Genomic DNA, 26488 nt, shown 5'->3' with positions numbered 1-26488 from the left:
TCATGACCTGAGCTGAAATCAAGAGTGGGACATTCAACCGAGTGAACCACCCATGTGCCAAGTTTTTCTTTTTTAAAAATCACAGATAGGTGGTGGAATATATCCAATGCCTTTTCTGCATCTCTGGAGATATTCAGCATTTTCTCTCCTTGAATTTATTAATATGATGAATTGCTTTGATAGGGTTTCTTCTTTGTTATTATTATGAGTTTTAGTTTTTTAAATTATTATTAGTTTCTTCATTTCATTTAGAGCTCAGGTATAAAATTTAATTAATAATTTTCCTTAGTTGAGGATAACCTATCATCACTGGAGCATGGCTCCTCTATCATTTCTTTGAAGTGGTACCCTTATTTATTGCCTCGGAGCATAATATTTTAGCAACACAATTAAAACAATATTGTGAACAGGCTGGCCCTATATAGATGTTTGTGTTCTGGGGACCAGCCAAAATTATAAGGATGACAAAGTTGTCTTTGATGCCTTCTGGCCTACCTTTTATTTTCAATTTAAATTGTAGTTAATATACAGTGAAATACTGTTTTCAGGAGTAGAATTTAGTGATTCATCACTTACATACAACACCCGGTGCTCATCACAACAAGTACCCTCCTTAATACCATCACCCATATGGCCCATCTCTCACACACCTTCTTCTGCCAACCCATAGTTTCTTCTCTATCATTAAGAGTCTCTTGTGCTTTGTTTCCCTCTCACCTCTCCCCTCATTCCCTTATGTTTATCTGTTTTCTTAAATTCCACATGAGTGAAATCATCTGGTATTGCTTTCTCTCACTGACTTATATCACTTAGCATAATACACTGTAGCTCCATCCACATTGTTGCAAATAGCAAGATTTCATTCTTTTTGATGTCTGAGTAATATTCCATTGTATGTATATGTATACACACACACACACACACACACACACACACATCTCTTCTATCTATTCATCAGTCCATGGACATTTGGGCTCTCTCCATAGTTTGGCTATTGTTGATAATGCTACTATAAACATTGGGATGCATGTACCCCTTTGAATTTGTATTTCTGTTATCCTTTGGGTAATACCTAATAGTGTAATTGCTGGGTCATGTGTTAGTTCTATTTTGAGTTTCTTGAGGAACCTCCAAAATGTTCTCCAGAGTGGCTACACCAGTTTGCATTCCCACCAACAGTGCAAGAGGGTTCCCTTTTCTCTGCATCCTTGTCAACACTCATTGTTTCTTGTGTTATTAATTTTAGCCGTTCTGACAGGAGTGAAGGTGGTATCCCTGTTCATCAAGGATATTGGCCTGTAATTCTCCTTTTTAGTGGAGTCTTTGTCTGGTTTTGGAATCAAGTAATGCTGGCCTCATAGAATGAGTTTGGATGTTTTCCTTCTATTTCTATTTTTTGGAACCGTTTGAAAAGAATAGGTATTAACTCTTCTTTAAGTGTTCATTTATTTATTTTGAGAGAGAGAGAGAGAAATAGATAGTGGGAGAGGGGCAGAGAGAGAGGGACAGAGGGAATCCCAAACAGGCTCGGCACTGTCAGAGTAGAGTCCAATGTGGGGCTTGAACTCACAAACTGAGATCATGACCTGAGCCGAAACTAAGGTTTGGATGCTTAACTGATAGAGTCACCCAGATACCCCTTTACTCTTCTTTAAATGTTTGGTAGAATTCCCCTGGGAAGCCATCTGGCCTAGGACTCTTGTTTTTTGGGAGATTTTTGATTACTGATTCAATTTCTTTGGTGGTTATGGGTCTGTTCAAATTTTCTATTTCTTCCTGTTTCAGTTTTGGTAGTTTGTGAGTTTCTAAGAATTTGTCCATTCCTTACAGATGGTCCAGTTTGTTGGCATATAATTTTTCATGGTAATCACTTATAATTAATTATATTTCTGTGGTGTTGGTTGTGATCTCTCCTCTTTCATTTGTGATTTTATCTATTTGGGTCCTCTCTCTCTCTCTTTCTCTGTCTCTCTCTCTGGTAAGTCTGGCTAGGGGTTCATCATTTCTGTTGTCTTTCAAAGAGTAAGATCTTAGTTTCATTGATCTGTTCTCCTGTATTTTTTGTTTCTATATTATTTATTTCTGCTCTAATCCTTATTATTTCCCTTCTTCTGCTAGCTTTAGGCTTTATTTACTGTTCATATTCTAGTACCTTTAGGTGTAAGGCTGGGCTGTGTATTCAGGACCTTTCTTGCTTCTTGAGATTGGCCTGAATTGTAATATACTTCCCACTTAGGACTGCCTTGCTGCATCCCAAAGGTTTTGGACTGTTGTGTTTTCATTTTCATTTGCTTCCATCTATTTTTTAATTTCTTCTTTAATTTCCTGGTTAACCCATTCATTTTTTAGTCGGATGTTCTTCAATCTACATGTATTTGAGGACTTTCCATTTTTGTCTCCCCATGTGACCCATGGGATCCTCAGACCTTGCTGCCTGTTCCCAGGGCTTTGCCCTGCTTCCTTACCAGAGCACCACAGGGCCTGACCTCTGAAACTTCAGACTCTGTGCTCCACTGTTTATAAAAGACTGTAGGCTCTTGTGTGTGTTTTCACTCTTTGTCTCTAGCTGCTTTCAGGCGGAGTGCTTTCTTTATTTAAAACAATTTTTTTTAACGTTTATTTATTTTTGAGAGACAGAGCATGAATGGGGGAGGGTCAGAGAGAGGGAGACACAGAATCTGAAACATGCTCCAGGCTCTGAACTGTCAGCACAGAGCCCAACACAGGGCTCAAACTCATGGACTATGAGATCATGACCTGAGCCATAGTTGAAGTCAGATGTTTAACTGACTGAGCCACCCAGGTGCCCCAGGGGGAGTGCTTTCTTATGCAAACACAATGTGCTGCTCTCTCTTCCCCTTGGTCTTTCTCATCTCCACAAGAAGGGTTCCCTCTCCTCTGTGGCACCATGGCTCTTCTCTCTCCCTATTCACCTCTCTATACCATGTACCTGCCACATTCTTTCCCTCAAGTTATGCAGATTGTACTGTTAATCCTCAGATCAATTCCTAGGTGTTCAAAATGGCTTGATGTCGATCTGTGTTTGAGGGACGAGACAAGTCCAGGGTCTTCTTACTATTCTGCCATCTTAATTCCTCTGTCTCCATTGTATAATTTTACTTATTTTTATTTCACTATCCAATACCCTTTTCCATTTCTCCTTCCTTCAAAGGCTTAGGCTTTATGATGTTTGTAATATATGCTGTTAAACTAAAGTGTTATTTTTTTTGCATATGTCTATGTGTTAATGTATAGAAATGGTATTGTCTTAGAGACCGCACTTTGTTTCAACCCTTTTCACTCAACAGTGTATGTTTAAGATAAATTTTGTTGCTGTATATGCATCTATTATATTATTGCTAAGTGTAGTATAGTATTTCAGATTCTGTATCCATTGCATTTACTTCTCTATTCCTCTAGGGATGGACACCTAAAGTAACTTTCAACTTTCTGTAACTACAAAATAATACTGTGGTGAATTGCCTTTTGATTGGTGTGCTGGTTTCTTTGATGTTTATACCCAGGTGTGTGATTGTTAGAACATTGGACAAGGTGTATATTGAATTCATTAAGTACCATCAGACTATTTTCTATAATACTGCTTCAGTTACACTCCTCCAGTAGAGGATGAGAAATCTTATTTCTTTACTTTCTTACCTATAATTGGTATTATCTATCTGATTTTTAATTTGTATTAATCCAATGGATATTAAGGCATATTTTGATACTGTTACAATTGGTATTTCTCTGATTCTAGAGCATTTGACTGATTTATACACTTATTTGCCTTTGAACTACCTTTCAATGATTTGCCTACTTATAACCTTTGTCTATTTTTCTATTGAGGCTTCCTTTGCTTTTGTTATTCATTTGCAGCTCTTTCCTACACATGCCATGTGTTAATTCCTTAGCAGGTTTTAAACATTGCAAATATCTTCTCTGGACTGTCAGCTGTTAATTTTGCCTATGATGTTCTTTGTGAACACAATTTCTCAATTTTGATGTATGTAAACCCATCGTGGTTTTTTTTTTTCCTTCTTAATGTTTCAAGCCTTTAGTTCTTGAAATCCTTTAAGCCCTAAGGTCACTCAGGTATTTTTCTTCATTTTCTTCTATTAGCTTTTAAAATTTGTCTTATCTAATTGAGACTTCATTCCAGATAGGATTCCCCAGTGAATATGGCATGTGCTTTGTGTATAGCATGAATTAGGGTCTACTACTTTATTCTACTAGATATATGGCGCTAATTTTCCTAATAGTATCTGGAAAGTAGTTATGGTGTGACCTTACTTTTCTGGTGAAATCTAAAAAGAACTGTTGATTTTCAGTTGTTTATTTTTTTTCTTGTTATGAGAATGGGGTGATGACCTCTAAGCTGTTTACATGTGAGACCAGTGCTGTTGATTTTTATAAATTGACCTTGTGTCTGGTAACTTTACAGAATTCTCTTACTAGATTGAATTATTTGTTAATTCCATTGGATTTTCTGTGTCATCTACAAATAATTACAGTTTTGTATATTTATTTCAAATTATTGATTCTTCTATTCCTTTGTTTTCTTACCACATAAGAATCTTTCCTCAGTGGCTACTAAAGTTCTATAAATGATTTCTCAGTATAGTGGCCAGATAGCTGAAAACAAATTATCTCCTGACCCTTTGAGACTTTCATAGTAAACGATAATTTTTTTTAATGATTTTTAGCCTCTTAAATAATTTATTTTCCTAGGAATTTAGAATTTTATCTCCCTGGTACCTAAGTTCTTATCCTTACTTGAAGACTTAATGCCCCCTTTTATTTTTAAATGATCAGAATTTGACATTAAGGCTCACAATATCAGGTTAATAAAGTTTTCAAAGGTTTCATTTTTTTAAACTTATTTTTGTATCATTTAGTTATTTTTTAAAATTTATTTGTTTATTTCGAGAGAGAAAGAGAGAGAGAGCAAGTGGGGTAGGGACAGAGTGAGAGAGAGAGGGGAGAGAGAGAATCCCAAGAAGTCTCCACACTGTCAGTGCAGAGCCTGATGCAGGGCTTGAACTCACAAACTGTGAGATCTGTCATGATCTCGGACACTTAACTGACTGAGCCACCCAGAACGCCCTCAAAGGTTTTATTTTTAGTGAAGAATGATAGTTAAATTATAATATACTTTTATCTATGTATTGAGATGACAATTTTTCTTTTTAATCTGTTAATGAGATGAGTTATGTTGGTTTTCTAATATTGAACCATCTTTGGATTCTTGGTATAAATTCAACGTGGTCATAATATATAATAATTTTTATATATTCTTCTGGATTTGGTTTACTAATGTTTTATGATTTTTTCCCTGACTTTTCCAGATATATCATATATAGCTTCTTCCTTTCACACATTCAAAGAGTTTTTGAAATCTTTCTGCCTAGAAACAAAGGATTTTCTTCTAATATAACAGTTACTCTTTGTATTTCTCAGAAAAAAATCACATTATTGCTATATTGATAGCTGAATTTACATTTTATTAGAGGGTTATAAATTGGATTGACATAATTCAGTTAATTTCCTGAAAGGCTATGTGTTGATTCAGATCACCATTTAAGTGGTTATTTTCATTATATCAGTTCCTCACGATACCACATGCACATTATATTTTGTGGTTATTTTTTGTTGTAACAGGTCAAATTTGTTTATCTCTGATGCTGTGAAAATATTCATTAATTTTTTCCTTTTGTCCCCTCTATGCTCTACCTTTTACCCCCATGACTTACTCCATACCTGGAAGCCTGTATTTCCCACTCCCCTTTACCCATTTTGCCTATTCCCGTACTCCCCTATATTTGTTAATTTTGTTTAACAAAATATCTACTATGTGTCAGGTACCATTCTAGAAGCTGAGGATATAGCATTGAAAAAAAAAAATCCCTGTCCCGATGGGGCATCATGGTGATGATATTCTTAGGACCTAACAATGGTCTCAGGATATAAGTAGAACTTTATTATGATGTTTCCTATAGTTTATGTAAACATGAAGTACTCATAAGCAAGAATAAAGCCTAAATAATTCTGCTATAAAATTATTCCTGTTGTGGATAAATACATTTTTTTCAAAGGGCTTAGGTAAATTCTGATTTTGTTACTACATCAAGTTAATTTGTAACACACTTTGAAAATGTTTCTTAAAACACCCTTAAGTAAAATATGCATTTTCTTTTTATATTGAGTTAATAAATGGATTTTTCAAAGATAGGAAATGGTATATTCATTTTGATTTACATTTAACAACTAATCACTATTAATGAACTCAAACAGGAAATTTACAACTTTTGTACATTTCTATTACACAGAGTTTTGTAATAAACAAGTATTGCAAATTAAGTTCTAAATAAATGTTAACCGAGTATGTATAACATTGAATTTTATTTCTAATACATTTTGTAGTTTAAAATATAGATAAAACCATAGTTAATCCTAAAATTGCCAAACTGGTTGCAGAAGTCTTGGTACCCAGGGCAGGGACACTGGATTCCTGTGGAGTAATAAACTTGATTGCTTGTGCAATGTTAGAAACCTCTGAAGTGAGATTAGCCTCACGGATGGCTTGAATTGCAAAATAGATTTTGGTGCCATTTTCTATTTTAAAAGGTTCTGGTTTAAATTCAAAAACTTCTATTGAGCCAGCCTCCTTAGGTGTCAGACTAGAAGTATTCACTAAAGTAGCATTGTCAAAATCTTCTTGGAGATCCTGGAAATGCTTACTTATTCTTATAATATAGCTGTTGGCTGGAAAAAAAATAGAAATTTCATGTATATTAAAATCACTAGGATGCCGTATTACCACCACACTGTCTTACATTTAGGGGCCTATCAGAAACACACACTAGGATTTGGGTATAGAAATTGCAGATGTAGATTTTATCTGGTCATTCCATCTTAATACAAAAATGCCCATTCGAAGGGGTACCCCAATGTTTAGAGTAGTGCTATCAACAATAGCCAAATTATGGAAAGAGCCCAAATGTCCATCAACTGATGAATGGATAAAGAAGGTGAGGTATATATACACAATGAAATATTACTTGGTGATAAAAAAGAATGAAATCTTGCCATATGCAATAATGTGGATGGAACTAGAGTGCATTATGCTAAGCGAAATAAGTCAGTCAAGAGAAAGACAAATATCACATGATTTCACTCATATGTGGAATTTGAGAAACTTAATAGATGATCATAGGGGAAGGGAAGGAAAAGTAAGATAAAAACACAGAGGAAGGCAAACCATAAGAGACTCTTGAATACAGAGAATAACTAAGGGTTGATGGGGGCTGGGGGTGGGTGGGATAAATGGTTGATGGGCATTAAGGAGGGCACTTGTTGGGATGAGCATTGAGTGTTATATGTAAGTGATGAATCACTGGGTTCTACTCCTAAAGCCAAGATTATACTGTATATTGACTAACTTGAGAATTAAAAAAAAAAAAAAGCAAATATGCGAGCAATTTTTATCTAGTTATCTAATCACAAAAAATTAATTCAAAATCATATAGTACTAAAAAATGAAATCTAGGTTTTTTTTTAAGAAATAGAAATATAAGGAGCTAAATCTATTTTTAGAACAAGGATCACAATAACGCTCAAGTCTAGGAAAGACATCCAGTATTCCACATCTGTGTTATTTCTCATTAAGCTGAAAGGAAGGACTAGAAGGGAGAGTAGACATCAGTAGTATGGGGGACAGGGATAAGGATAAAGGGCAAAAGGAAGAAGAGAGGCTAGAATGTGTACTAGTTAAAATGTGCTTAAGAGCTAGGCAGACTTTGATTAGTACCCCAATTCTACTACTTTCTAGTCGTGTAACAAAGAAAAATATATTTAACCTTTTTACCTTCAGTTTTCTTATGTATAAAATGGAAATTCAATCATTCAATTCATTTAAATATTTATTGAATGCCTAGTACTCGACTGGTAAGAATTATATAAGATAATGCATGAAAAGTGTTTAGCAAAGTGTCTGGGACCTAAATGTTTGAAATATTAGTTATTATAACTGTTACTTTGTCAAGAAAAGAAAGGAAGATCCTGACATATTTTTTTATTCCCAAATGCTTTTAGAGATCTACCAGAGCTATCGATATAAAAATATATTCTCATATTCCAAAATGCCATGAACAGTAAGAACATCACATGTCTTTGTTTGAAGTGAAAACTATTTTATCATGAAATGTTGAAGGTGTTTTAAGTGTGTGGTGAATAACTTCGATTTAGTGGTTTTAATAAAAATTCAGACCCTCTGTCTTAGCATTCTAGTTTTTTGGTAATAGGCCTGATCAATCCATTTTACTACTCTGCACATATACCTTGCATTCCAATTAGGTGGGTCTGTTTATCTATCTAACCTTTATTTTTAATTCAGATATTTTATTATGAATTCTTGCTTTTTTTGAACTTGATCATATTATTTGGTCTGACTCCCTGAACGTGCCTCCCTCTCCCTACTTATGCAAATTGTACTCATTCTTCAAGGCCCAACAGGAAGCCCAATGTCTTCATGAAGACTTGTTCACATATCTTATCCACTCAGATGACTCCTATTGCACAGAATGGAGTTTTCCATATTATTTTATGGAGGTTCAATTTATCTTTTTAATTTGATTATATTCTTGATGACAAAGAGTAGGTTTTACATTCCTTTTTTTTATCAACTAGAGTATGTGGCACAGTGTTGGGTTCGTATTTGACCTCTTGTTGACCAACAATATAGTTATTAAGTTGATGCCCAAAATAATTGAATTAGAGAATTATAAAATATTAGAATTACATCAACTTGTTTTAATATTTCTAGGTCACCTAGTAATTTTTATATTTGACAGATATGGAAATTGGGTCCCTGAGAATTTTACTTCATTGGAGATTATGTAGATATTCATTTATTCTTTAAGAATGAGATACTGCTACTACCTTCTTTTGCAATGCTTGATGGTTAACATTTGATAGCAACTACAACCTCTTCTTATTTGTCACAAGGAAAGATAGAGATTAGGTCCACCTAATTTTAGGCATTTGTGGTTAAACATAGTGAAGTTCTTTCTCTCCCAGTGTCCATATGTAATGCATTCTTCCTTCTTTTAGTTCCTATAATCAGCATTATGAACCAATCTTGAACTGAAGACTTGGTCTTGACTGAATTCAATTCGGAACTAAACATTTGGTCAGGTAATTTTATTTGTGGCTTTTTCAGTGCAAGTATTTTTTAAAATTTTATTCTGCCATAATTTTAAGGATCATAGCATGAAAAACTAATATATTTCAGAAGTTGTCATGATAAGAGTTTTCAACACTGAAGTACAAAAGAGCTCTTTTTGCATATTCTATATTTCCTTTGTTTTTTTAGAATGATTTTTTCCTTATGTAATATGATAAAAAGAAATACAGCTTTGAAAAATGCTGTATAGGAAATGAAAGACTAAAAAGCATCTTTTCTTTTGAGAGGCTTTATCTCATATCGATATTGATAATTTTCCAACCTTAAAGGGAAAATAGCAAGATTGGCTTTATCTCATAAGAATCTACTAGTCTAGCACAATACTGGAATATGATAGGCATTCAATAAATACTAATTAAATTCAGTTTAAAGTATAGATAAAAGTTCCTTACCTTTCAGAAATGAGGGCAATTTATTAGAAGGAACTTTGAATGAATGAGCTATTTCAGCTTTCAACTTTATTCAAAGTCCATGGCCAAGTCTCTTCTAACTGGTGAGTTTCCCTGCATGTGATCCTCTCTCTCCATGGGACACCTTCACTTAACTTGGCTAACTTTTCTCATTCTTTAAAAGTTAGGTCAGGGATAGTCTTCCCTAGGAAGTTATGATGTACCTTGTGATCTGAACCCCCAACCAGGAGTTTCTGGCCTTCCAATGGACTGCCATTACTTGCAGAAAGTGTCTTCTGCACTCAACTGACTGTTGAGAGTAGGGATTATGTCTTAGGAACTTAGTACTGTGTTTGAAAATTCAACAAAAGATCAATGAATAAAATTATACAAGTACATAAACACTTAGAAAATCTTTTCTTTGTTAGGAAGAAGAAAATGCAACAGAAAGGTGTGAGCAGTCTTCTCAAAGTCATTTCTAAGACAATTCATATTGTGAGAGGCTGTTTGACCCAACAGAATTGAAAAGAGCGGGTTAGATTTCCAAGTTATTAAACATAGAAATAGTTTGGGCCAGTTCATTGTCTCTTGGAGCTTCAATTTTTCCATCTGAAAGTAGGTGAGTAATGGCTCATAATAAACACTCTATACATGTTATTTATAAATAGGACATTAGAAAATTCTTAGCAGATGAAAGCCAAAGGGATTTCTTTGTCATATTTTAAAACATAATTTGAAACTTACCTTTTCCTTTATCAAGGACATTGCCAGGGGCAGTCCATGAAAGTTGAATTTGATCTCCTTTAAACTTAGCCTCAAGATCTGTGATTTTACCGGGTGGGAACACATGAGTATGACTACCAGCAGGAGGAGCTCCTGATACAATAAATGACCCTCCAGAGCTTAGTCTGCTGAAGTCTTCTACTTCAGCTTCTGCCATGTCATCACTGACATCAGGCCTGGGTGGGTTCAGTACAATTTTACCTGCCAAAAAAAGTAATTTTGTGACTTTTCATAATGCTGTTTCTTTATCTTGTAATATCATCTTGCAGCTGTAGAGGGTTAATATTGATTGATAGCAGACATTGAGAAGTAACAGCTTTTAGTGAAAAAAGCTTGTTTTATTGGTGTCATTTAAAAGTTGAGCAGACATTAGACAATATTAGAACTATCTCTTAACATATCTGTATTTATTACTTAACTGTAAACTCTTTGAGGACAAGGATCGTGTCTTATAAAGCTTTGTAGCTCAAGCCTCTAGCACAGTGGTTGTCACCTAGGGAGGTGCTCAGTCATTTTTTTTCAATGTGAATGAAATGAACTGAGGGGGATGTAAACAAAACATATTGGAAGCATAGTCTTGTGTTAGGTCTATTAACATGAATATGGTTTTGAAATACACAGATGATTATATATATAACTGTATGCTTCTGTTTTCCATAGTACATGATAATTTCAGTGCTTGCCATATGTAACTTATCTAAACAAATGACACATTTCGATCTTAATGACACTTACCATTTTCAAGGTAGCCTGGCATATATAAAGCTCTGTTCTGTTTTTGTCTTAAACTTAGTCTAGCTGTGTTTTTTTTTGCCTGGGCATGTACTTTTAAACTGTATCTACCATTTCCATGGAAATCTGTGAAATATCTTGAGTAGATGCCATCATTCTTCACAGTATCAGCACCTAGATAATACAATGTAATAAAATGTAATAATTAGCCATTCAACAGAATAACAATGACAGTCCTAACTGTTCATGAGCACTAATGTTAGCAATAATTTTGGAAATGAGTAGAAGTACATGAACCCTGGAATCAGTCTGCTTGGGTTCAAAGACTGGCTTGGCTACTCGCTAACCTTTAACCTTGGAAAAGTAATTCATAGTAAGTATTCAATTAACATTAGCTATTATTATATCATATAGGAATCTTAAAATAAGGAAAATGTAAACTGGAAGAAACATATACAAAACATTGACACTAATGAAAATGGAGAAAAATTGTACTCAAGTTCCATGGGGCAAGTAAAACTGTTCATAAGATGTAAAGAAAATAAATATGCTCATATCTATGCCTGGTCAAGATAACTGGGTAGAAAGTACTAAAAACATTAAAATCAAATTTGATTTACTTAAAATTGATTCATTCGCATTATTTCTTTTTTTTTTTTAACGTTTATTTATTTTTGAGACAGAGAGAGACAGAGCATGAACGGGGGAGGGGCAGAGAGAGAGGGAGACACAGAATCCGAAGCAGGCTCCAGGCTCTGAGCCATCAGCCCAGAGCCCGATGTGGGGCTCGAACTCACGGACTGTGAGATCGTGACCTGAGCTGAAGTCGGACGCTTAACCGACTGAGCCACCCAGGCGCCCCCATTCACGTTATTTCTAAGTTACAGGACTGTAGTAGGATTTTAGGTTCAGTGGAAGTTGATGCAGATTCTTATTACCTGCACCATTGTCCCAGAGCTCCAGTATTACTTGATGTCCATCTTCACTTTCTATAATGGCTGTTACGTTGATTCCCAGAACAGGCAAAAACCCTTGACTGACTTGTGCGTAAACAATCATTGGGCTAGGGTAATGTGTTGTACTTTGGCTCATGTGAGCAGTTGCAATTACTGGGAGTGTAGTAGGACTTCTTGCTCGAGTAGTCATTGTCACTGTTAGCACTTGAGATTTGGCTTGTTTATTTAGAAGGTGGTAAGTCCAAGTACCTGTCTGAAAATCCAACATATCTATTTGAGAGCTTCTGTGGTATTTTCCTATTCTTGTTTGGAATACAAAATTATTTAGAAATTTAAGCAGGGCAATAGTAATGGTTTTTGATATTCAATTTTATAAGCTAGTAAATAGTATAGATATGAATCTCTTACCATTCTACTTGGCTTCTTTTTTTTATGACAGATGATCTGTCACTGCTTTAATATTGACAATGTAGTACATGTTATCTTCATTTTTTCCCCTCAAAATTGATTGATAAATCATGGAGAAAAAAGAATATTCTTACCTCTGCAATTCCTGGTATTCGAAGACGGGCAGACCGAATATTTAGTTTATCTTCTTTGAAATCTGAGGTTTCATATCTTGTTCCTTTTGGATCTTGGAGAAGAATTTCTGGCTTTTGTATTGTCCACGTGACAACAAAGAAAGTGTCATTTCCAATTGTACTATCCACAGGCACTGTACCATTTATCCATTTCTTTCCTGTAATAGTCAAGCCTTTACTTTCCAACTGTTATGTAAATAAAACAAAGAACACAGAGAACAAATTTGTTAATAAAATTAGTTAATAAAATTTCAAAGTTTTGTCAGTTCAGAGTAATTCTAAATTTATGTATAAGATTTCAGTAAAATAATTACTTTGAAGAATGTTGCAAATAAAAGCATTTGTAGTTATAAATAATAGAAGAATCAAAAGAAAAGATGGCTATAAGTGTCACAAAAAAAGGAAAAACAGTAAGAATGTTTTTCTCTACCCCTGAAATATTTTCAGGCAAAAATTATTTATTACAGAAGGAGATGACTATTTAGGATAATGGAGATTTATTACAAATGTGAAAAGGCAAGTAATTTTTCTCAGATACCAACCTGAATAGCCTGCTGAGTGATGCTGCCACTTCTAGATGAAATTCTACTGAAAGCATCAGTGAGGCCATTTATGTCTTTATTGGCATAAAAGCGATGTCCTCCTGAAATGGAATTGTGTTTACTTTTATAATATTAATTTTAATTGGGAAAATCATACTTGTTCTTGTGCTGTTATTAATAAAATTTGAAGAAAACTTAAAGAACTGGCCAAATATTATTGTTTTTATATCACTCATTAGATATAAGGGCCTGCCACAGTAACAAAGCTGATCTAATCACTCAATAATGTTATAAAGATGAAACTTAAGACAATTTTTTGAACTGGCTGCTTATTTTTTGTTGTGACTAAAGTATACTAAAGTAATTTAGAGAATGACAATTTAGAATTAAGTAAAAATTAAGTGAGAAAATAAATAATATAGGAAGTAACAAAAAGAGAAATTACTTAGTCATAAGGAATGGAAAAGGATGGATTGCTGAGGGTAAAAATTGGTAATCAGTACTTTATCTATAGCGTTGGGCAAATTGTTTGTACTCTGTAGGATTCCATTTCTTCTTCTATGAATTAGGGCTATCTGAACCTGGACCGTAGGGTTGAACATGACAAATATGAGCAAGAATTTTGGAATCACAGTCGAAGAAGTCATTAATAACCATGGAGAAAGAAATTTCGATTTGGTGGTTTTGGTAGAAAGTGGTGAGAAGTGAATGAAGACAGTAAATGTTGACTTAATATTAGAAGAAACTGGTATAGGTAGGAATGCAGAGAGGTGGCGGGGGAGGGGAGAGAGGAAAGATTAATTTGAAAGAGAAGGACAAGGAAGGGACAAAGATTAATTTTTAGGATAGGAAAATTTTCAGCAGTTTTGTGGTTTAAAGGGGAAAGAACTCTTGGAATGGGAGAGACTGAAAATGTATTTTCTATTCAAGCCACATTCCAAAGGTTTACCTGTCATATTTGACAGTGTCTCCAGTTCTTTGGCAGCATCAGGTCCCAGAGCAATAGTGTGGATGATCGCACCACTTTGCTTTACCTCCTCAAAGCATAAGCTTATTTGATTATCTTCCCCATCTGTTAGTAATACGATCTCAGAACCAGAAGTACTCTGGTTACTCTGGATAATTGCCTGGTAGTGAAAAATCAGATTGTTAGTTATAGAATGTCATATCTAAATCAATTTAAAATAAGAATAAGCCTGTTATTTAGTCTTCGAGAAGTCTTTAGGCCCATGCATCAGAGTAGGCAAAAGGAAACTTTTTTTGCATTGTCGTTCCAGGCTGAGTTGGCATGGAAATAAGTGTAATGTGTAAATGGTCTTTTAGGTTTTCAAAGACAGAGTGTTAACCGTTCTTCTAATCCTTTCAATATACATTCAAGCTACCCAAGAAAGGAGAATAAAACACTTAGAACAACGCCTAGCAAATAGTAAGTACTAAGTGAATGTTAGTTGTTATTATTGTTTTCCAGGAGATGCTTGGGGTGGAGGCAAATGACCCAGGCGATTTTGGCAGCACACTAGACAGCACTTGCAAAGTCATGACTAAAGGCAGGTATGCAAAGTTAAATGATACGCCTGTTTATGTATTTTAGTTGATTATTGAAGGATCTCAGGATTTCCTGGGGAAAAAAACCCAACAACATAAAGTAGGAAGTTTATAAATTTATCAAGTATTACAAGTTTTGTTTGTTTGTTTTTGTCTTTTCCTGACTTCTAGTAAGAGTTCAACTCTTTAGTCAGACAAATTGGGAGTAAATTCTCGTTCTGCCATTTGCTAAATAGAATAGCTAGAGTTTAGTTCTCCACCCCCCTCCCCCCATAACTCAGTGTAGTGATTAGCTTTTTGGATTTGGGGGTAAGAACAGGTTTTGAATCCGAGATTTGCCAGTTACTGACTATGTGATCTTAAGAACAATGTTTAATTACTCTGAACCTCAGTTTCCTTACATACAAAATAGGTGTAGTAATAATACCTGACTGGAAACATAATGGTAAGGATAAATAAGATCATACATGTAAAGTATTTAACATAGGCAATAAGGTAGTTAGTATATGCTGAATAAATTTTAGCTATTGTGATTATGATTATGATCATGATTATCTAAAAAAAATGCTTATATATTGCTATGTTTAATTATAAAAGTAATTAAGAGGTATTCATAACTGAATGTGATTTGACATAATCTATTTAGCAATAGACTCTGTGGTCAAAAGATCATAAGATATATATCAAAATACATTAAGAAAAACATACCAACCAATATGTGCAAACATTATGACACAGTCCCAAGATATATTACTGTCATATTTTTGAACTGAATAGACATAGATAAGAATTATGTCTATTATAGTAATAGGAATCCTTTCTTGAGCACTTACTTATTTTACATAATTCTCACAAATAAATGAGTTAGGTATTATTGTTTTCCACATTTCCTTATTTGAGTAAACTGAGATTTTCTGAGTGGATAACTTATCCAAGGTCATTTAGGTAATAAATAATAGAGCCAGAATCCTAGGTTTGTCTAAATTCAGAGCTTGTGTTTATCCTTAAACTGATATGCTTTATAAAAAATAGACTCTATGAGAAAGCTGAGAGATGGTATTAGTTAGTGGCCTGGAAAAGAGTAATAATCTCCACTTTCAGGTGAAGCAATGGGAGGATCAGTGAAGCGAAGTTTTTGTGACTTAAAAAATGATATTAGGGGTACCTGGGTGGTTCAGTCAGTTAGCGACCGACTCTTGACTTCTGTTCAGTCATGATATCGCGTTTGTGAGTTTGAGTCCCGCATAGGACTCTGTGCTGATGGTGCGGAGCCTGACTGGGATTCTGTCTCCCTCTCTGTCTGCCCCTCCCTGCTTGCTTTCTCTCTCTCTTTCTCAAAATAAATAAAAATAAACTTTAAAAAATGACAATAAATAGGCTTAGATAGAGGCTATCTTAGGTTGGAAGAAATTCAAATGCATACCATAAAGGCAGTTTAATAAAGTGCTCAAAAATTTCTCCCAATATTTTATTCCACAATTTTCATTTCTTTAAACTTCCACCTGTGTATCTTGGGTTTGGTTCTATACTGCTTGAGGAACTACCTCTACCTTTGTGATTTTTAATTGTCAACTTAACTCGATGAACTAAGGTTTTCTTTATCCATAACATAGAAATATTGCTAAATTCCCTCTTCCCTGCACAGTCTCCGCCACAGCATTATTGTCCACTCATAGAAGTTCAGGCTGTGGCAGTGTTAAAGAAATGGGGAGCTCCTTAAGGAAATCACGGTGATTATGTGTGCACTGGATTTTCCCCCTTATTTAACCACTCCCATTGCAACTCAGTACCTCAAGAGTGTGCTGGTGGAATGATCACATTCAGAGAGGCTCCAGATGTAAACCACAGGTGGTATGTTATTTAGATATTATAAATTATTTAGATAAGGGCCCTGTGAGCTCATGACCCTTTTTAAAAGATAGTGGGACAAAAAGAAAAGCAATGGTAAATGGCAAATGGTATTTGGAAAAGCATTTTTATTTTACCTGGAATCCTGCTGAGAGACCACTGCAAATTGAAGTTCCACCATCAGCTGCTTGAGGCAGGTTTGCCGTGATCTTTTCATAAGCATTCTCATCGGTTATATTTGTTAGATAATTTTGGATTGTAGCATAACTTTCAAATGTGACCATCCCAACCAAGGATCCCTTTTCTATAATTTGAATCAAGTATAGTTCTACTGCTTGATTCATTCGAAAGAGACGGTCTTCCTGTAAGAAAAAGATGTCTGCATAACTTCTGAGTCTCAAGTCTTAACAGATTGGTGAAAGACAAAGTTGTTCATGGGCCAGAGATCATGATAGTAATTGATTACTGTATTTTAGAATTTAACTCCTTTATTTTATTAAGAAGAAATAATGTTGAAGAAAAAATTTAAAAATCAATTATGTTATGCTTAGAAAAGCCTTTAAAATCTATGCCTTTTTATTTAACAGTTTTATTTATATGCAAGAATTCCTGCTAAGAAAATAATTTAAAAATGCATACAAAGATGTTTACTGCAACATAATTTTTAACACTAATAAGTTGAAAACTCTAAAATGTCCAATAACAGGAGGTTATTTGACTAAGTTGCAGTATATGCATATGATACAACCATTAAAAATTATATCATTAAATCATTTTCTCCATAGAGAGTGTTCAAGGTATAGTAAGTAAAAAAATCACATTATACTATATAAAATATAATAACATTTTTGAGGAAAAACAAATACACTAACAGAAAAATGACTGGAATGACATATGTTCAATGGTGGCAGTATGTATAAATTTTTTTGTCCATTTACATTGTTTCTAGTTTGTTAGGCCTAAAAGTTAAAGAATAAACATAATCCATACTCCAATTATCTTCACATAACAATTATTTTCATTTTAGTGTATTATCTTCTAGTACTTGTTCATATAGAATCACTGTACTAAACTTAGAGTAATAAATATATGTTTTAGTTAGTTTAGTAGAACTAAACCTAAGATTAAACTATGTTTCTAGTAGCTCAAATACTTAATTTAAGAGAGCTAACAAATAAATGTCTTACTGAGTCCATACTTCCAGATTTATCAAGTACCAAACAGACTACTCGCTGTTTAGACTTCAGCAATGAAAATGTGGGACGAGGTGGTGAATCTGTTCCTGTCATGGGAGGTGCATTCTGAAAATCATCAGAATCCTTAATTACATCCCATGTGCTTCTGTGATTGCACATTTTGTTTTGTAGGTTTGGAGCTTCCATATTGTGTGTTTCTGCTGTACAAAATTCAGTTACCTGGAAAAAAATCGATGAGAAGACACTATTACAATAATTGGTAATCACTACTTTCCATTCCAAATATGCAGCTGGTTTCCATATACATCCTCCACAGATTTCACCTCCTGACAATTAAAAATTATGCTGTAATCTAACAATCTGACATCCATTTTGCATACCTCAGTAGAGAGGAAGCAAGGTGAAACCATCACTGGAAAGTTTTTTGGTGATCCTCTTAGGTGTAGGGAGATCGTAGAAGAGGCGGGAGTGTGGTGACTCCCACTGCTTAAGCTAACTTCTTATTTTCCCTTCTGAACTCCTGGGTGACTCAAGCTTGAATTAGTTTAATGGAAAAGGGACTGGATTTGCCGTGATTTCTAGCTGCCCTTTAAAAGTGGGATAAAGAAAATGACCTGAGAACAGATATTTTAACAAACTGGATTGTTACTGGCTCCAGTGAACTCTGGCATAAAATAATACTCCTGACAAAGTAATGAAAATATAGGGAGAAAATGAGGAAATGTGATTGCTTTTCTTGCAGTTGCAAGTGGTGAGTTGTATCCAGTAATTCTGCCAAATGATGTTTCCTTACTATTGAATCTGTGAAAATCCTCCAAGTTTTGAAAACTTTGTAACTTGGAAAAATTCTCCCATAAGCTAGTGCAGCATTCAGGAAGGAATTCATCTTGCAATAAGCCTCAGCTTATTAGAAATATTTTTATAAATTTATTTTTATTTTTCTGAGACAGAGAGAGACAGAGCATAAGTGGGGGAGGGGCAGAGAGAGAGGGAGACAAAGAATCCGAAGCAGGCTTCAGGCTGTGAGCTGCCAGCACAGAGCCCACGCAGGGCTCAAACTCACAAATCGTGAGATTATGGCCTGAGCCGAAGTAGGTCGCTCAACCGACTGAGCCACCCAGGCGCCCCTAAATATTTTTATACATTTAAAAATGCCCTCCTGATATAGTCTCCAGATGTAAGCTCAAGTTTAGAACTAAATTATTAAATTTGAATACTTTTTATTTAAGTTTTAAGATTTTGTTTTCCTTCTCATATGGAGGACTTACATTTACTATAGAATGATTTACATTTCCCAGAAGGGGTTTATTGGATGGGAGAAAAACACAGGGTCAGTCAAAGTGGTGACTGAGAAGCAAGTCTTGCTGAAATGAAATGCCTGTCAAATCTGGGCCCTCTTTCCCCTGCCACTGCCACTGCCACTGCCTTTATTTGCAGACTTCATGTTCTTTTATCTGCCTACGGCCATGGCCTTCTGACCGGTCTCTCTACCTCCTCAATCATCTCACTCTGTTTTCCCCTGCACTATTAGTATGGTTATCTTCCTGAAAGAATTAAGCTGATCATATCACCAGTCTGAAACTAGTTAGATAAAATCCAAACACCTTAGCTTTGTAGGTCCCAGTTCCTTCTTTCAATCTGGCTTCCTGGTCATTGCTCACCATGCTCTGCTTATACCACACTGAATTTTTTCCTGTTCTTAGAGTATGCTAGAAATTTTCACAAGGGTCTCTGCTAACCCAAGTGGGAAAAGGGACAGGAGATTTTGTGCACATTAGAAAAGGACCTGTTTTCAAGTTTTTGGTTTTGTTTTATTTTGTTTCAACAGCTATTTACTTGAAAATTAGTCCAATAAATATTAAACTTTTTAGTGACCATGATGCAGATAATTTGGGCAGTGCTCAACTGTGTAATCATGCATGGTATCCCTGAACTTTTTCCCATCCTTTGCTTTTATAAACTTTTGTTCCCCCTAAAATAGCCCTTCCTGTTCCTGCTTTGGCAAATTCATACTCATTCTTTTTCAAATACAATTTTTTTTCATCTCTTTAGGAACCATTTTCTGACCTCCATTTGATGTTTGCTGTGCTCTCACAGAACTTGGCTCATAAATCTTTCTCTCTGTATGTATTATTATATCTCTACCTTTCTCATTAAATTGAGTCACTTAGGAACAGTTATCTTTAATTATTTCTGTATTTCCAGCTCCTAACACAGTGTTGGGCATGATGTGGGATTCGAAGTTTCAGGGAAGGAAATCATGGAATTGAGCATTCGGTATTTCAAATCATATCTCTTTTGGGTCTGAGTTTATGCCTTGAATACAGATGCTATGCGATTCATTTAATCTATGTTATGATAATTAGAAATTAGTGTTATTCTGGACAAGATGTTCAGCATTTATCTCTGAGACATGGCTTATATAATTAAATGCCTTCCATATTTCAGCTACATGATATTTTTCATTATTATTTATGTCTCAGGTCGGCAGCCTGAGTTATCTCCTTGACAGATGCTTTTGAGATTTATAGCTTGGTACAGACAGTACATATTCCAATTATCCTCTTGTGTCACCTGATCTGATGTCTATTTGGATGTTGAATTCTTTGGCTCGCCTTTGCAGATCCAGATTCAGCAGGTTAAAATGAATTTTCTTGGCTTGTGTTGCAACTATTTCCAGGAGGGAGCTTTATTAGACTGGAAAACAACTTCTACTTCAATATCTAATTGAGTTCATTTAAGAGTTTTAGAAGAAAATATCAGATCTTTATTTTTACTCAAGTTCTTCATCATTAATGCCATAGGCTCTAAAACAATTTTAAATTTTATTGGAAATAATAGGTCTTTCCAACCTCTACCCATGGAAGTATTTGTTGCTAGTGATTTAGTATATTGAAATTTACTTCTTTTAAATAAGTTAGTCTTACTTTCTAGAGCCGGTATGCTTTATTTTGATTTGTTTTTGATAACTTTCATATTTAAAAATCTTTTTTACATGTTTAGAAACCTTCATTAGGTAACTATAATATGTATATGTTTACATTAATTGAGACTGGACATATCTAGGGTAAGAGACAATTGACTATTATCCAAATATCTTATACGTTAAAACAATAAAACTTTAAAAGTTTATTTTGTACTCACCTTGTGCTGAGCACCATGATCATGCTTTATTTATACTGCCTCTTATAAACCTAACAACAATGGCATCATGAAGTGTTATAATTCCCATTTATGAGAAGAGAAAACTAAATCTAAGATTCAGCAAATTGCTTACAATGACCCAGTTTGAAAGTGGTCGACTGCATTTTGATATCAAGTCTTTCTGACTCCAAGGCACCTGTTCTTATCTGCCACGTTTTATACATTGAAACCAGATATTTCAGGTCAAACATTAGCTTTAAAACTTGAATTATTTTGTTAATATTTTATAATTGGTCAGACTGGTAACTGTGAAATTTTCCCTTAATTTTTTATGTAGAGCCATGTACATTTGCACAATATCACTTTGCAATAGCTTGATGTACTTTAGTGTGAAGGTAATAGAAAATCTAGAATGCCAGTACATTTCCAAAGCTATAGAATGAATTACTTTAGGAAAGTAGTATGACCAGCACTTAGAAGAGAGAATTAAGAGTAAGGTTATAGTTCTAGAACTACACAAATCCATGGAAGACAAATGAAAGAAGGGATGTTGTAAGAAATTGTGTGACATCAATGAAAAGGGTACAGTTCTACTTGTGAAGAAGAGAAGCCGGTTAATAAAAAAAGGTGGACTCATTTCCAGACACACCTTGACACAGGCTGGAGAAAATGGCCATTAATTAATTGTCTGCATGATCTCCCTCATTTCTGTTAGTATACATAATTTCATAGTTCTAAATCCAGCTTCCATAAATGCTTTTTCCTGAAGTGTTCCTTTGTGACACTAGAAAAAGAAGGTACTTACAGAACTGAGACTTTGCATAAACATTATGGAGTCCTTTGCAGTCTGGGATTTTTCTGGGATGAATGTACACTTTGCTTCATACAGCCCTGTCAATGAGTCACGCCTGCATGGCCTTGTTATACAGCTGCCTCCCTGACATTCCTTGAAAACCACATTAATGCCAGTAATATGAGTTGAACATCTATGATGAAAGAATTAAATTACATTTACATATAAAGACCAGAAATCACGAAAAAAGACTAACATCCTAAAATCTTTCCTTAATGGTAATTGCTATAGATCACGGACAAACATTTCATTTTGACAGAGTAGGCACAGTGTTCTACCCCTATTTACAATTGTTGTCAACAAGAACAATGATTCCATTTCATATTTATTAACATTCATTGCTCACTAATGTGACCAATAAGTCTATTATCTGTGTGACCTTGAGCTAAAGGTAATTCCTAAGCTATAGGGATGTTGTAAAGATTAAATGAGTTAAGAGATACAGAGGAGTTGCTTCATAGTGGGAATGAGGGAGTCAACATTATGCTGAAAACCCTCTTAAATTTCTATGTATGAAACACACACACAAATATTGCTATATAGATGTATACATATATACATATATGCGTGTGTACCATACGTACAAAACCACATGTGGTTTTGTGTTTATAGCATCTTGAAATTTACATTTTGAAAACCATTGAGCTAGATTGAAGGAAGAAATAAAAATAAACCCTACATGGAAATGCTTGTGCATTCAAACAAACCATTTAGTCTTTATGATAAGTAAGATAATTGTGAAGTCCTTGGCAAGGAGTGGGAGATGGGGTATGGGTAAAAGATTCTAAAGAATGCCTGTTTATCTGTAGTATTTACTTTTATTCTGCATTAATATTACGTGTCATGATATTAATCTACTTTGATATATTTTTTGGTATTATAAGAATTAAAGAAGATGGTGAGTCATATATTCCAAGACGGTTAGCTCTAGAGTAAGCCTGAAAATTAAACTTACACTGTCTCAAAAGTACCTGGCACACAGTTGGAGTTCATATCTTTTTTTATGACTGATAAGAAAACTTACTCATTTTTCATTGACTTATCAAAAATTTGTTGTTTGATACATTTGTTTACCTTTTACTTTGTGCCAGGCCCAAGGCTAGGGGATTAAAAAATCCTCAAGGATATTAAAGTCTAGTGTGGAAAATAAAATTACACAGACCACTGCTACTCAGTGTGAGAGAAACCCATGTGTACTGCTTGGGGATACTCTCACATATGACCCCAAATGTTGGGAGAGGCAAAAGGCCCTTGGGGAAAAAAACGTTTAAACTGAGTCTGGAAGAATGAACAAACATTGTTTAGATAAGGGAGGTGGTTCAGGGAGGAGTTGCATGGCATGAGAACCCTGTCTGCATGAGAATCCAGGCAGCTTAGTGGGGATAAAGCAAACAACATGAAAGATATGGGGAGAGGCATGTTTCTCTCACACCTCTTTTCTCTAATATGTTTTTTTTTTTTTATCCCAAGGACTTATTTCCAGTTACACTGATTTCTATTGTTCTTTATTTAAAAAAATTTTTTATTGTTTTTTTATTATTATTAAGAGACAGAGAGAGAGCATGAGTATGGGAGGGGCAGAGAGAGGAGAAGACACAGAATCTGAAGCAGGCTGCAGGCTCTGAGCTGTCAGCACAGAGCCTGATGCAGGGCTTGAACTCACAAACTGTGAAATCATGACCTGAGCCAAAGTTGGATGCTTAACCGACAGAGCTACCCATGCACCCCTCTATTGTTCTTTAATACTCTTTAAATACTCTGTATTTAAATATCTCATCTATTTTTTAATAGGACCTGTCTAGATCTACCCAGAATTATATTTATATTTAAAGAATATAATAATAATAATAATAATAATAATAATATATTTATGTTTCAAAAGTCATTTACTCACTTATCCTTATGAAAAGTACTTTTTTCAGCTTAAGATTAAATGAAAAATAAAATATATATAACATGAAGCTCTAGTAGGTTAACTGAGTTCCATGAAACAGATTCACCTTAAAGAGTTATGAATCAAATGGAATAAAATTGGGAAAAATAAAAGATTGGGTACAAACTTGAACTCCAGTTCTCAGATATCTCAAGGTTTAGGCTACAACTTTTTCCTTTCTCCTCTGGCAATAACATATTTTAGTACAATTCCCATGAATACTGAAATGAGTCCCAATTCCTGATTGATCTTGATTCCTAGGTAGAATCCCCAGAAATATTTGGACATATACATATTGGGCGAGGTTGGATATTGCAATTAACTAAATGAACATTCAATCACCAAGATAGCCTTTGTTTGCCAAGTATAGAAAATTTAGAAGTCATAAGTGAAAAGTTTTGAAAACAAATTTGTTCAATACAATGATACCTTGTTGCTTCAATAGTGTTCCTTCTAGAAATATAGAATGGCTGATCCACGTTATACTCATCAAATATTCCCCATCGGAGATGGGCCCACTCATGGACAAACACTCTGCCTATAAAAGAATATTGCCATTCATAAATTTATATTTACAATATTTTAATACAGTGTCCATGTAATTTACATCTCCCTACCCCATATCCATAGCATCATAGAGTCAAAGAACTTTAGAGATTGACACCTTTCATTAGGTCAAAAATGTTGAAATGGGTTAGTATCAATGAATGACTAAATTTATTATTGACAGACACACAAAGAAGTATAATTATGTTAAACATAACTACTATATTTCCAGACAAAGGTATTAATCAGTACTTATTTCTCTCTTTTTAATTCTTTAAAAATATTAATCATAGTGTTATATTTGTTTCCAACGGAAATACAAGTAAAAGAATAAAATAGCTATCCCTACCTCGGGACCCATAGATAGGCAAATTATTAGTCAACAAGAAGTTTGGAGTAAAATGTATATATTTTCCTTTTTCCCCACATTGTCCATATTGAAGTGTATAGGGATCATCTCCATATTTTAGGTAAGGATTAGCAACTATGACATCTGCCTAAAAAGCAGAGGAACAAACCAAAACATCACAAGAGTGCTAGAAACAAAGATTTATTCTATCTCAATTAAGACAAGTAATATTTCTAATTTAATTACTAAAGTAGTGATTAGGAATTACTAAAAAAAATTTGAGTGTTAATTTTTAGGAAGCACAGGAAGAAAAAAGCAATGTAAGAGCTAGATAAAATACTCTACCTGGTCATATGATTCTTGTTTTGGCATTAAGTACTCAGATTTTGACTTCCAGGTCATTGGAATTAAAATGCTTACATTCCTGAAATAAACTCTTCGTTTGGTGGCATGAAATAGGTAAGTAGAAGCTTCGGTTACCATTTCCTGAAGAAATTAAAAATATATTGTAACAATTTCACAGTGAAATAAGCATGAAAGTATATATACAAACAAGAAGAAGCAAATCTAAGCTCCCTTTCTCCAAATATTTTGGCAAAGATTAATTGAAAAATACGTTGAATTTTACTTGGTCTCTTTTTCTGTAAACTCCTCATTTCCATATGCTCAAAAATCAATGCTATTTTCTACCTATCCAGACCTACATTCACTGTTATGGATTAGAGAGGGGAATAAGAGTTCTGGGTGAGATATAAAGGTGATAAAAGACTTACTTGGAGGCTGTTGGCAAGTTGCTTATTTAAAGAGAGGTGCTTACAATCGGGTTGAAAGTTTAAAGCTTAGTAGATTTTATACTTGTTAATTGAAAAAAACCAGTTTGCTAGATTTATTTTGTGTTACCCTTATGCAACAAGGGTAATAATTTACCTCATAGGGATATTGAGGAGATCAAAAGGGATAGTATATATTAAAATGCTATATATATAAAGTGTTTTATTATACTGACTAATCCCAATAAAATTAAGAAGTAAATCAACTTCAAAGAATATGCAATATTTTCTTCAAAATCAAATACATCAAAGTTTTAAAATGTTTTAGAGTTGAACAAGTATGAAAACTGAAAAAATGTATAATGACAATCTAGCGCTTCAGTGTAGGTTAACTATTTAAACAAAAAAGTAACTTTATAAAGGTAAAACTTGGAAAGAATTCTTCACTAGCTCTAAAGTCTTTCTGTTAAACAAGTTGAAAAAATATTGTGGCTTGGCCTTTTAATAATTTATTAGGGGAATGACTAATACTATTAATATGTGCTAAATCATACTTAAACTAAGCAAATATTAATCTTGACAGTTTAGATACATACTACATAAATGATGACTACTGTCAAAGCAATTTTGGAAAGTTACAACTCTGTGCGAGCATGTGTATGTGTCTTGGCAACATGGATGGAAAATACTTACTGAAATTAAAAGAAGTGGATAATAAAATTTTCTCTCTTACCTTTATGTTTTGAATGAGTTTTTCATCTTCTGGTACACTAGGGTTAATGGCAATGACAACGCCATCATATCCATTCTTATTTAAATGTACCATTGAGCTTTTCATTCCAGGCAAGAGATGTAAAGCTAGGAATAGAATAGCGTACAGACTGAGCACCATTTTTGCATGTTACAATAAACCTTGTGGAAATGCAAGGAGAGTATTTATGTATGTCCTTAACTCAGGAATTTGAATCTAGCCCAAAATATTTGCATAAATATAACATGATGAATTACTAAAACATATTGATGAACTTCCTTATCTTACTTCCTCATCCTAAAGATTTAAGTTGTTAAGTAGCAATGGAG

The 26488-nt window shown here is 34.2% G+C and overlaps 1 protein-coding gene across 1 annotated transcript in view; it reads right to left on the bottom strand.

Annotated features, from left to right (window-relative positions):
* The window catches only part of LOC106973313 (calcium-activated chloride channel regulator 1-like), a 54347-nt gene extending 28113 nt beyond the window's left edge, over window positions 1–26234 (bottom strand). Inside the window, exons 1-12 of the mRNA XM_053203364.1 lie at window positions 26142–26234; window positions 24639–24786; window positions 24173–24281; window positions 21763–21943; window positions 17805–18032; window positions 16755–16979; window positions 14174–14351; window positions 13225–13325; window positions 12644–12868; window positions 12084–12354; window positions 10375–10614; window positions 6461–6762 (exon numbers count right to left, since the gene is read on the bottom strand). Of these exons, the coding sequence (XP_053059339.1) occupies window positions 6461–6762; window positions 10375–10614; window positions 12084–12354; window positions 12644–12868; window positions 13225–13325; window positions 14174–14351; window positions 16755–16979; window positions 17805–18032; window positions 21763–21943; window positions 24173–24281; window positions 24639–24786; window positions 26142–26234 (2301 nt within the window). The remainder of the gene's footprint in view (window positions 1–6460; window positions 6763–10374; window positions 10615–12083; window positions 12355–12643; window positions 12869–13224; window positions 13326–14173; window positions 14352–16754; window positions 16980–17804; window positions 18033–21762; window positions 21944–24172; window positions 24282–24638; window positions 24787–26141) is intronic.
* Between the last annotated feature and the right edge of the window lie 254 nt (window positions 26235–26488).

Source organism: Acinonyx jubatus, chromosome C1, assembly GCF_027475565.1.
Source record: "Acinonyx jubatus isolate Ajub_Pintada_27869175 chromosome C1, VMU_Ajub_asm_v1.0, whole genome shotgun sequence".
NCBI lineage: Eukaryota > Metazoa > Chordata > Mammalia > Carnivora > Felidae > Acinonyx > Acinonyx jubatus.
This window is presented reverse-complemented; position numbering and strand designations above follow the sequence as displayed.